This window comes from Argopecten irradians, chromosome 7 (genome assembly GCF_041381155.1).
Source record: "Argopecten irradians isolate NY chromosome 7, Ai_NY, whole genome shotgun sequence".
Lineage (NCBI taxonomy): Eukaryota > Metazoa > Mollusca > Bivalvia > Pectinida > Pectinidae > Argopecten > Argopecten irradians.
This window is the reverse complement of record NC_091140.1, coordinates 18323071-18335631: the sequence shown is the minus strand read 5'-3', so window position 1 is coordinate 18335631 and position 12561 is coordinate 18323071. Positions and strand designations below refer to the sequence as shown.

At 34.1% G+C, this 12561-nt stretch overlaps 1 protein-coding gene across 1 annotated transcript; it reads right to left on the bottom strand.

Moving 5' to 3' along the window:
• Positions 1-3087: 3087 nt before the first annotated feature.
• Positions 3088-12561, bottom strand: LOC138327757 (steroid receptor RNA activator 1-like). The gene is made up of 6 exons (XM_069274099.1): positions 12502-12561; positions 9632-9784; positions 9016-9326; positions 6963-7071; positions 6467-6537; positions 3088-6032 (listed from the first exon to the last, which is right to left on the bottom strand). Exons 1-6 carry the CDS (start codon positions 12518-12520, stop codon positions 5796-5798), a joined length of 900 nt encoding a protein of 299 aa, XP_069130200.1. The 5' UTR covers positions 12521-12561; the 3' UTR covers positions 3088-5795.

The following is a 12561-nucleotide window of genomic DNA, read 5'->3' as shown; positions in this document are numbered from 1 at the left end:
TGAAAAATGAATTAACTGTATTCAACTCTTCATCAACTGGACTGTATTGACATTGTTGTTCCACAGGCGTTTGACTCTAGAGACATTTTTCTCTCTTTATATATAGATGTCTGTAATACTGTGACACAGTAGAAGTGTCTATAGAGCTAAACGATTGCATTCGTTCTATGATTTATCAGCTAAATTATCTCCTCCTAGTTTAAAACCAAGAAATAGACACAATGAAGTGCCAAAATCTAAAGCCCAATTATATCATTGATTTTACAGGAGACAGTTGGCCAGTCCAGTAACCATTCCTCATCATAACAATACATATCATTCTCTTGAAGTGTTACACATTTACTGTTTGAATGCAAGGCGAAGTCGTAAGCTAGGACATAAAGCATCGTGGATTCTTTATCCTGGAAGTGTTCATTACGCAGTTAACAATTATAATAGAAAGAAGAATACAGACATCATTGTTAACTATTGCTCATATTTCCCTCGATATCAGCTGCCCAGCCTGCAATTTGGTGTCATAAGCCTTTATGGTACAATTAATTAAGACCTTTTTCATCAATTAAATAAACTGCCTTCCCAAATATCTTTTACAAGTAAACCCGGCTTAGTGGGTTTATTAAAATTAATGACATTCTCGTCATAGTAGTTTTATCAAAACCAATGACGTTCTTGGCCTAGTAGGTTTATTAAAACCAATGACGTTCTTGGCCTAGTAGGTTTATCAAAACAATGGACGTTCTTGGCCTAGTAGGTTTATCGAAACCAAGGACGTTCTTGGCCTAGTAAGTTTATTAAAACCAAGGACGTTCTTGGCCTAGTAGGTTTATTAAAACCAAGGACTTCTTGGCTTAGAATGTTTATCAAAACCAAGGTGGTTCTTAGTCTAGTAGGTTTATTAAAACAATGGACGTTCTTGATCTATTAAGTTTATCAAAACCAAGGACGTTCTTTGCTTAGTAGGTTTATTAAAACCAAGGAGGTCCTTGGCCTAGTAGGTTTATTAAAACCAGTGACGTTCTTGACAAAGTAGATTAATCAAAACCAATGACATTCTTGGCCTAGAAGGTTTATTAAAACCAAGGACGTTCTTGGCCTAAGTAGGTTTATTAAAACCAAGGACGTTCTTGGCCTAAGTATGTTTATTAAAACCAAGGACGCTCTTGGCATAGTAGGTTTAATAAACCCAATGACGTTCTTGACTAAGTAGATTTATTAAAACCAAGGCGTTTTTGGCTAAGAAGGTTTATCTAATCCAAGGACGTTCTTATTCTAGTAGGTTTATTAAAACAATGGACGTTCTTGATCTATTAAGTTTATCAAAACCAAGACGTTCTTAGCCTAGCAGGTTAATAAAAACCAGGGACGTTTTCGGCTTGGTAGGTTTATTAAAATCAAGGACGTTCTTCATTGACTAAGTCGATTTATAAAAACCAGGAACGTTCTTGGCCTAGTAGGTTTATTAAAACCAAGGACGTTCTTGGCCTAGTAGGCTTATTAAAACCAAGGACGTTCTTGGCCTAAGTAGGTTTATTAAATCCAAGGACTTGGCCTAAGAAGGTTTATTAAAACCATGGACGTTCTTGTTCTAGTAGGTTTATTAAAACCATGGACGTTCTTGACTTAGTATGTTTATCAAAACCAATGGACGTTCTTGGCCTAGTAGGTTTATCGAAACCAAGGACGTTCTTGGCCTAGTAGGTTTATTAAAACCAAGGACATTCTTGGCCTAGTAGGTTTATTAAAACCAAGGACATTCTTGGCCTAGTAGGTTTACTGAAACCAAGGATGTTCTCGGCTTAGTAGGTTTATTAAAACCAAGGACATTCTTAGCCTAGTAGGTTCACTGAAACCAAGGACATTCTTGGCCTAGTAGGTTTACTGAAACCAAGGGCGTTCTTGGCCTAGTAGGTTTATTAAAACCAATGACGTTCTCGGGTTAATAGGTTTATTAAAACCAAGGACGTTCTTTGCTTATAAATTAGTAGGTTTATTAAAACCAATGACGTTTTTGGCTTAGTAGGTTTATTAAAACCAAGGACGTTCTCGGTAAAATGGATTTATTAAAACTAATTACGTTCTTGATTTACTGTATTCGACACAATAATTAAGCGTCCAGGGCGTTTAAAGGTGAAAAAAATGAAAAAGGCCTTAATAAGACGAAATTATTGTAAACTTATACAGTTTGGCCTTTATTTATGCCCGGACAATTGAAATTGAGGACTCAAAAGGTGTGGGGGAGGGGGACTTATAGGGACATGGACGCTTATTAATTGGGTTGATTATGGTAGTTGGAAATGCTTGGTTGACCACCTCACGGATACATTGTTATCTTTAATTTTACATACATATAACAATGACATAATGACGTCAGATTGTTCTACTATCTGTTACAAGAGTTCCATAGGGTCTAAAAAAACTCAAATCGACAATCTCAATGATTAAGTTGTCCCAATTGTTGAAGACATAAATTGTAGTTACAATACTTTTAAATTGACTAATGTTTTCTTATTAGTTCTTGTATAACGCCCCTGCCGAGTACAGTTGTTACTGCTGCTCAATGGTCATTTGAGGTCTTCAACCATTATCCTGGAAGTTTTAGATGTTGGGTCAGTACTAAGTTGGGGTGATTAGTCTCAATCAAAAGCTAAAGTTAGCTAGTATTTACCCTCTCCTCACTTCATACACCACTGCTTTATGTGTTGTCAGTCTTATTACCCTCTTCCATCTTCAGAGTTATCTACTCCTGATCTTGAATGTAAGTATTGATTAAAAGTGTTTTGAAATTTTGTTGTTTTATCTCAAGAATATGATCTTACAATGAATAACTACCTCATTGGGAGATAATAAGGTACTATGCAAATACAGAATATATGTGAATTTCCAGATACCAAGACGACACGTGGGTATAGTACGATTTACCATCACTTAGTCCCATATTTACCAAATATTTTGATGTGACTTTTGTGACATCACAACCAACCAAAGGCAATCGAGGGTAAATCGTACTTTAATGACATCGTTGTTTTTATATATTTATAGGAAACGCTTTATTGTAATCACTAATTAGCAATATAAAACAAAGAAAAGTTGAGTATTATATTTTATTTGTTGTAAATTGCAATAATTTTATTTTTTCACAGCCTTGATTTGACTAGGGAAGTCGGAATTTATCCTCAAATCCGTGTTATGTTAATTAGAATTTCATTGAAAAATCCAGAGTATCACCTCGGAGCTAATACCACCTCACAGTGTGTATCATCAACAGGTGACAGAGCTTATTTCATATACCGTATTCAACCCAATTAGCACCTATAGGGCTTAAAAATGAGAATATTGAATTGGCACTTAATGGGACCAAACTTAGATTTAAACTTATTTTGCTACAAATTAATTCGAAAAAGAAGTAAAATATTTAATAATTGAATGAAGATTTAGATTACCCATCCAAGCAAGTGAACTTTGGACCGAGGGGTGCTTATAAGGACAGGGGGCACTTGTTGGGTTGAATACGATTAACAATATTTCCTTAAAACATTAACATGAAATGTCAACAAAGGTTACCAGCACCAATTATAAAACATTACAACCACTAAAATATATCCCATCTGAATGCCACATTATAATAATAAAATAAAGCTTCTAGTACATAGTTCTTATACCACTGATAATGTAAAGTTGATATGATAAATGAGCTATATCAATATTTTACTCTATGTGATTTTCCATAACAATATCAACCCCACAGTAGGACTCCAAATTATACATATATTTATAAATGAACTTATCTAAAGTATCAAAATTGATTACCTTAGATCTATTACTTTTACCCCACTTTAAAAGATGGACTAACCTATTTCAAATAAATCTATCGAGCCCTTCTAGTATATGATGAAGACTTATTTAAACCAACATAACAATAAGGTAGTAATCTTATTACCTTGTACATGTTCAACAATTCCTCAGTGCAATTGCATACTGATATAGCCCTACAGAAAGAAAAATACATGTTTCAAATAGAAAACTCATTGGTAACAAAAAACTCAATCTGGCCACCAGACCGTAAGTTTTTCAATTGAATTTTGTTATAAGATTGTCTGCTCCTTGAAACTATGGCTAGAAATAGACATATCAAGAGACAAATATATTCCAAGAAAAACTTCTTAATTTATTGACATTTTTAATATTCTAGAGACTGGTAGCCAGTATATAGAGAACCATTTCATAATAAACTTGACTAAAACTGAGTGTAAATAAAATGATCTCCCATACCTGATGTTACTCCCTTGAGGTAGTGTAAAGCCCCGTGTTCTCTATTTGCATATTGCAGTTATCTTCCCTTGCTGTTAAGTATTGATTTTGACGTCATGTATTTGCAAGCGTAATGTCATAATCTTTGGAAAAACAACATGAATTATGCTCACAAAATAATGATGTCATAATGGATACCTATCCGCAAGGGAGCTAACTCTGTAATTTTCAGGTTTTTGGTTAATAAGTTTAACAGGTAAAGCAGGTTTGGTTTTATTTGCCTTACCGACTATTAACAGAAAGGATAAATAATGAAGGATTTAAAACAATTTATGGATGTTGGAAGAAAACATGATCAGACGGAAAAACCCATACAAAATGCTTCCTGGAAACTTCCCTACAAGTGTTTTGAGTTTACGACCTTTAGGTTGTAGGGCTTGTGATAAACGTTTCCATTTAGTCACCCATACCAAATAAAGCAGGTACCAAAGCTTTGAACACTCATTATCACATACCCATTAAATATATAACATATTTTGAGCTATTTGCTTCAAAACATTTGATGATACTGTCATGGAAAGCATGTAGTAAGTTATGAATGACCTCATTAAAAACAATGAAGAAAGACATAGAGAGGTATTATTCTTTGTCAATAGCGCCGTTTACTTGGTACTAGATATGTGACTTTAAAAGTTTACAGCAGAAAATACCACCCTGAAAATATTTCAAGAAGTATTGATACATATAACAGATTTTTCTAATAAACTTGCATAGTTTAAATTCATAGTGACTCACATATGTTTCATATAATAATCGAAGTTTAGTAAACTAGGAAATAACGCTTAAACAAAAGAATCAAAATGAGCACATAATCAACATGTGACAAAAACAGGACACTGCTTTTGTGAATCAATATTCAACACGCTGAAAATGTTCATTCAACATGTTCCTCATGTTATGGTTTGACCATAGACTTCCAACAAACAGTATTTGTAAAAGCGAGGTTAAAACATAGATTCAGTAGAATAATGTTATTTTCATTTTCCATGCAAGGATACTTCATACAATCATAGTTTTTCTCCAGAAAAAAAGGATAGCAAAAATGCTGTTTAATCCTCTACTTAAACATAATTTAGAAATGTTAAGAAATGTATTTGTGAGCTACATTGTAACATATTATTAATAGATATTACATGGGCTACAAAATGAAGCACAAAAGTTTAAATGTGTATATATATATGCACTACCCGGAAGTCAGTTAATATATTTATAACTAAAATATCACATTTTGCTGCTCAAAATAAGCTGTTTTGCTATATCACATCTTGACATTTTCTAATGGCAGACTAAAAATACATACATGTTGTTTAAACAAGATGATTTGCAAATTCTGTTAATTTTATATTAAAACGAACAATGCAAGACCAATGTAAACTGCAAGATGAACTTTCAAGTTCTATCTATCTAAATTCTTTAAAATTTCAGGGGAACACATTTCAGATATTTGTGAGGATGATGATAAAAAGTTGGTATCAAGTAGGACTGAATCAGCCGTCGACAGATGATCCGGTCGTGTCCTCACTACAGGAAGCCGTACAATCGTCCTGTGTTATCACAGCACTGGAGGATATGGTAGGATCAGACATATCTATTAAGTTAGCAGCAGTAGGATCTACTTCAGAATCTTTATCATCAGCCTTTTCTACCACAGAACTTTCCATCTCTTTCTTCATTTCTCTATTTTCATGAATGATTCTTTTGACAGCAACCAGCCATTGACCAACCTAAAACAAGGGTGGTAATTCAATATATCTTGTACATTTTACTCTAGTTTCATTCCATTACAAATTAAGTCACAATCTGGAAATTACAAAATAGATTTACAAAACATTTCATTTCTTCAGAAAGTAATTACCCTGAATACTGTAACAATCAAATTTTAGCACCTAATAGATTTTAAAATAACTGGTGAATAATATCAACAACATATAGAAAATGTAATAAACTCAATCACAGTTTGAAGCCTTGTGCACCAAAATTGCCAGAGTATGATGCTGTAATACATTATCATGTTTACAGAAGACTCCATCATCAGAGACCCGTGTGTAACAAGTGTGTAGTAGTATACAATATGTTATGCCATCAACCATGTGTCTATGACGACGAGAAAACTCCAAAAGATTTGTATTTTTGACCCAATATTATTAAGAATTTTTACCTCGGCAGTGTAGTCAACCATTAAAGAGAGATGGATCTCCCATGCCTTGTCAAAGTCTTTATTTTCTAAAGCTGAAAAACACAAAAAAGGACACAACTTTAAAACCAGATGACAATAAAATCACACCAAAAAAGCCTACACAACTTTAAAATATCATATTCATGCTAATTGTTGTTTGTAAGATAAGGAGATACTTATATGCATATGCATAAGGCATCCATATTATTAACTTCAGGATAAAAAGATATCAACTATTTTAAAATAATTAAAGAATTCTTTCTTATGATAAAAATTAGGAATTGGATATGAATACAAATCCTATCTACTTGATATGCAAAAAATAAAATAAAATATTGTGCCTAAAAATAAGAAAAATTTGGACTTTAGGCATTCAACTATTTAAAATACAACTTCCAGATCTTAAGAGTGACAGAATTCCAGCAAACCTTGACAGCTTTGGTATGTTGTCTTATCACGATTAAGAGAGATATCATACCTTGGAGTATTTCCCAAACTCTCCGCCTAACATCCTCAGACAGCTTATTATCCTTCCAATTTTCTTTTAGAATCTGTAATTTTCTCTTGATATCTTCAGCTGAACGGCCCTGCAAAATTGATGGAGATAAGAAACAATATACACACAATGATGTACCAATACAGTCGAAACTTGTTATCTCAAGATCGCTTGAGTCGAAATTCCGGTTGAGTCAAATTAATTTTGAAGTCCTGTTTTTTTTCATTCTTTGTGTATGTATTTTAAGATCGGATGACTCGAATTTCGATGACTCGAAAGTCCGGTTGAGTCAAAGTCAATTCGTGGTCCCTAGAACGGATATGCAGTGAAAAAAATAGTCACTATCTCGAATTTAGTTTCAGTCAAAGTTTTAAATAAAAAAAAAAAATCAATTACACAAATATAACATGGATACAAACAATTGAAATTCAGAGGTGGTTTGTCGTAACACGTGATTGGTTTACCTGCACATGTCCCGATCAGTATACGCAGGCCTATGGGAACATACTACAATAATGACCGCTAATTATGAATTGTTTATAATCCTCTCAAGCCTGGCTTCCTAATCAGTATCACTTTACAATTGTGACTTATCTGTACATAGGCACGATGTGCGTTTACACAATCACACCCAGCACGGCTTGATCGGCGTGGCTGATCATGACCGGAGCGTGTTTGTTTAGGAATCATTAGTAACGAAAGTGTTTTCTAAGGCTTGTATGGAATGTTAAAAGTGCAAAATAATTTAGCAAACCCACAATGTTAAATGTTTAACTAGTCGTTGCATATGTACTAGTATCTTAGTCAAACAATGTATTTCTTCGTTGGTATAGAAATCTACTTTCATTTCATTTACCGTAAATTATATTAACCAGTATGAGTGTGAGAGCCAGAAACGGAGAGTTTTGTCTGCTACGGTAGGTGAAAACTTTTGTTTATTTTGCTATGCTATTATTTTGAAATACCATTAAATTCTGAAATAAGAAATATGCTTGTTTTTATTTGTTCAGGCAATATATTCCGTATAAGTTTGATGTATGAACCATTGAAGTCAGTATACCACCGGGAAATCAGGGTGCATGCCTGTTATCGTTACGATCATATTATCGTAATTCAAATTTTTATTTATTTAAAAAAAATCCCAAAACATCTAAAAACATATCACTAAAAAGATTTAATATACAAAAAACCTTATAAGATGGAAAATCACGATAATATGCAGATCAGGGTAATAGACATGTACCCGGCTGTAATAGTCATAAGATAAGGACCGTTTAAAAACCATGTTCTGATCAAACCTAGTGACAATACGTTCGAGTTGAATCCGGATGAGTCGTATTATTTTCGTTGGTCCATTGATATCAGAGCTTTATTTTTTTTCCAAGTCAATTGTTATAACTTTCATTCATGAAGTTGTAATATTGATATCATATATACTTAAACAATTTGAAAACTGTCAAACTAAACAGTGTCAGCTATAAGACATTAACAGTAATAAGATGGAGAAATACAGGTTTTCTAGGCAAAAGGTATACAAAGGTAAATAACTCTTGTAGCAATATAGAGTCGCACTTTAACCGCAATGTGGCATAAAATACAAAATATGAAGAGAACATCCATTATTTCAGTGGAAAATTGTAAATTGGAAAAAGGTAATTTAATCATATATATTTTCTTTCTCATTTGATTGATAAGGGGCCTTTAAGTCTGATTTAGGAAAGGAAAATGGTAATAATTGGGGAGAGAATTTCGAGGAATGGACTGTATTTTGGACTTCCGAAATAATTTCCAGTGGTAATTAATGGGGCCAATCATTTACCCCTTAACAAACCATGTTGAAAAAGCTCTGAATATTATATCAAATAAGTTTATGAAAAAAATAAATACAAGTATACCACAATTACATTCTGTTACTTTAAACAAGTACCATATCTACCCACTGATGTCATATTTATGCATTTTTTTTTAAATTCATGCAGTGTAGCAACAGCAGGTGTACAGATTCACTTTAGCTGACCATTAACTTTGAAAATACCTGAAGCCGTGGTAAACACCTCCCAAATTCATGATCTAGTTTTTCTTGGACTTTCTCAAATAGTTCTTCACTAGAAATGTTTGAGTTTTCAAGACTTTCAGTCCTGTTAGTGCTGTGTACATCCAGCGTTGAGGAGTTGTTTTCAGTTTTTTTTCCTGACGTGTTTGGTGCCATCTGACCCATCATAGGAATCACAAGAGGGACAGGGGTAGATGGAGCTGTGGTCGTTGGAGGCAACACTTGTATTGGGGGAAGAAGTTGTACTGGGGAGATGGGTGGTCCAGTCGCTGCATTCAGAAGAGTTCCTGAACCTAAATCAACAAACAACTCTGGTTTCTTTTTTCATAACAAACTTCAGAATCTCTTTTAGACAAAAAGCAGTAAATTGTGGTTGAAATAATGAATTATAGCTGCATCTGAGAAAAAAGATATCAAAATTTCATGATTTTAATGTTTAAAAAGGCTGGGAAATTTTTCAAAACTTAAAATACCAGCTAAAAATTTGATTTTGTTTTTATGTTTAAAAGATCATTCGGTATTTCATTTTCAAAATATGAATATTTCGAATGACAAATAAGCTAGGTAGCACACATTATGTGGGGTTACATATTCTTACCAACTCCAGGTTGATGTGAAACAGTTGTGTTTACTGCCCCACCTGTGTAAGCTACTCGCTTGTTTAGTTTTGTCCCTCTTGGTGAGGCATTCCCTACTGTTTTTGGGGAATAATTAAACATAGGTGGATCATTCCATCCTCTGTCAGGATTCCCTGTTCAAGGAAAGTAAAACAAATAAAGAATTATTGAAAAATGGATTCAAAATTATGTATAAATGAGAGTGTGAAAGCTTCAATTTTGTGTAAAAATATAATGATTAGATATGGCCAAGGCAAATATGTGGAACATAATACAGCAGTTTCAAGCTCCCAGAACAACGTGGGGTAAAGTATGATTTTCCGTCTATTAGTCCCTTGCACCTTCCAGTAATTGTGACTTCATCTTTTGATGCAGTTTTGTGATATCATCATCACTGGAAAATGGGACAAATTGACAGTAAATCATACTATATGGGTAACCTGCGACATTTTGGTGTCTTGAAATTATCGACAATTTGTATTTGAATGATCTAGATAGCGCTATCAGGGAGTTTTTCTAAGATTTTCTGAATTGGTTATAACTAGTTACATTTTATGTGCTTGTAGCTACTGGTTTACTGCCTATGAGACCCCATGTCTACTGATAGGGAATGTCTCCTTACTGATTCAATGCAGGGCTTTTTTTCAACATGATTTTGGCCGAAAATCTGCCCGATTCTCCATGGCAAAATCTCTCAATATTTCGCAATTCAAGCCTTAAATTTCCCAAAATGAAAGTTTCTTGAAAACAGTCCAAAAATATTGCATGAACTTAGTTGGTTAATTTTTCCGAAATCTTGGTTTTGTCGCAGATTTCCCCAAAGTGAAAGCCACAGGTTCCATTCCCAATGCAGTGAAAAAAAGCCTGCAATGTCAGTGTTCTGACAGCGTAAGAAAGGGGTTCAAATCTGACCGTGCGTTCCATTTGCGGATTCGTACCATTTGTACTAACTTGATGCGGCACAGCCAAATGGAACGAGTTTGGATTTTTCCATGATGGCGGCACCCATATATATATGAAAGATACGCTTCGAATATAAAAGCCAAAATTTTCGTTGTTAACAATAAAATTGTTTTCAACAAAGAAATCATTTCGATCAAAAATGAAAAATCTCGAGTCTGCCATCTTGGATCCAAGTGGTACACTTCTGAAAACAAACCACTTGTACCGATACAGATTTGCTGGTACGGCGCGTTCCATTTGAGATACAGCAGATTTGTATTGATACAACTGGTGCAAATCTGCAAATGGAACGCAGGGTATGATAACTAAACCAAGGATTTATCAGTGAGAAGGATTCGTGACAGTCTCTTTACATCACTAAACACCATGCGAGACACCTATGAACCGGGAATAAAAACCATTTTTCTCAACAAATACTTGTCTTATCGAGTAAAACGAAACACCAATGTAAAGTTTATTAATTTTGCAACGTTTATAACAAGTTTGCTTTAAGAACGGAATATTTGGAGGATATGTTTGCGTTAAAAAAATACGACAGCTCATGAAATGTACGACAGTAACCCTCTCACACGCAAGCTACATCAATCAAAGTAGATTTTAGTATACGACATGCCTGTGTACTTTTTCTGAACTTTTTCTGTACTTTTTTAGTACTGTAGATGCATATGTTTACCCACAGGCGTCTGCTTCTGGTTTGATAAAAATATAATAACCTACCCCTACTATATGAACAAGGTGAAAGAAACACTCTGATACTTCAACTGTGGAACAGAATTGGAACTCTTCAAGCGAGCAGTTGCAAGAAGCAATCTGATTGGTCAATTAATTTGATTAACCAATCAGATTGCAACTTGCAAAATTGCTTGCGTGAAAGATCAACTTCCATGCCATAGTTGATGAATCGTCCATTACTTGGATACTTCGCGTCCTGTCTCATATTAAAAAAACGTAACTCCGCAACAAAAAATATGCATATGCAAAAACTGCCAAAAAGAGGATTCTTAATTAAGGTACGTTGATTGAACGAGCGGACACTCAATAATTTCGTCAAATTTGGTCTAATTTCAAAATGAATTGGAGCGTACCCTCAACTTCCGGTTCATGGAGTGTCTCACCTTGTTCATATAGTAGGGGTAGGACATAGTATTTTTCCAAAACCAGATGTAGACGCCTGTGGTCTACCCGAAATAGCACAAAAAAAAAAAGGTACAAAAAAGTACACATGGTTGGTAGATGTACTTTTTTCCTACTTTTGTAATTTTTTTTCCTACTTTTTTTTCTTCTTTATTTGTACTATTTGTACTTTTTTTGTACTTATTTTATACTTAATATGTACCTTTTTTTTACTCAATTTGGACTGGGTTGTAACTACGGTTCCAAATTGAGTCACTAAAAGTATACTTTTTGTGTTTTTTTTTCCCTTCATTTTTTGTACTTTTTTTCGGTATCTATGGGAAAGGCTGCGCCGGCTGATATCAAAGGAAAATCAGTCGTCGCCCAACGTCACGGTCAGTAGGCACCCAAAGTGAAACACAAAAGCTCCTGCCTTGTATTTCCCCGAAACCATATAGATCTTCGTCCTTGACTAAACCAAGTTAAAAATGGCCAAAAATTATTTATTTTTATAGTTAGGGCTTAGCAACCCTTTATTTAAGTGAATCAAAATAACTTAAATTTCGAAAAAAAAGAGATGTTGAAAGATGACCGACATTTCGCCCAGTCAGTTTTTACAACTCAACACTTGAAATATTGGTTAATTGATTAGGATATTATCTTCGAATTTCACCATAGTTTGTCGGACAATTTTATGGCATACGTATGGTAAACAAAATATGCCAATGGAACTAAATGATTCATCTGTTTACAAAATACCAATGACTAGACTTGCCTGGCCTGGGGGCCGCCATTGCTGAAATTTAACGTGGAACTTTCGACCAATCAAATTCAT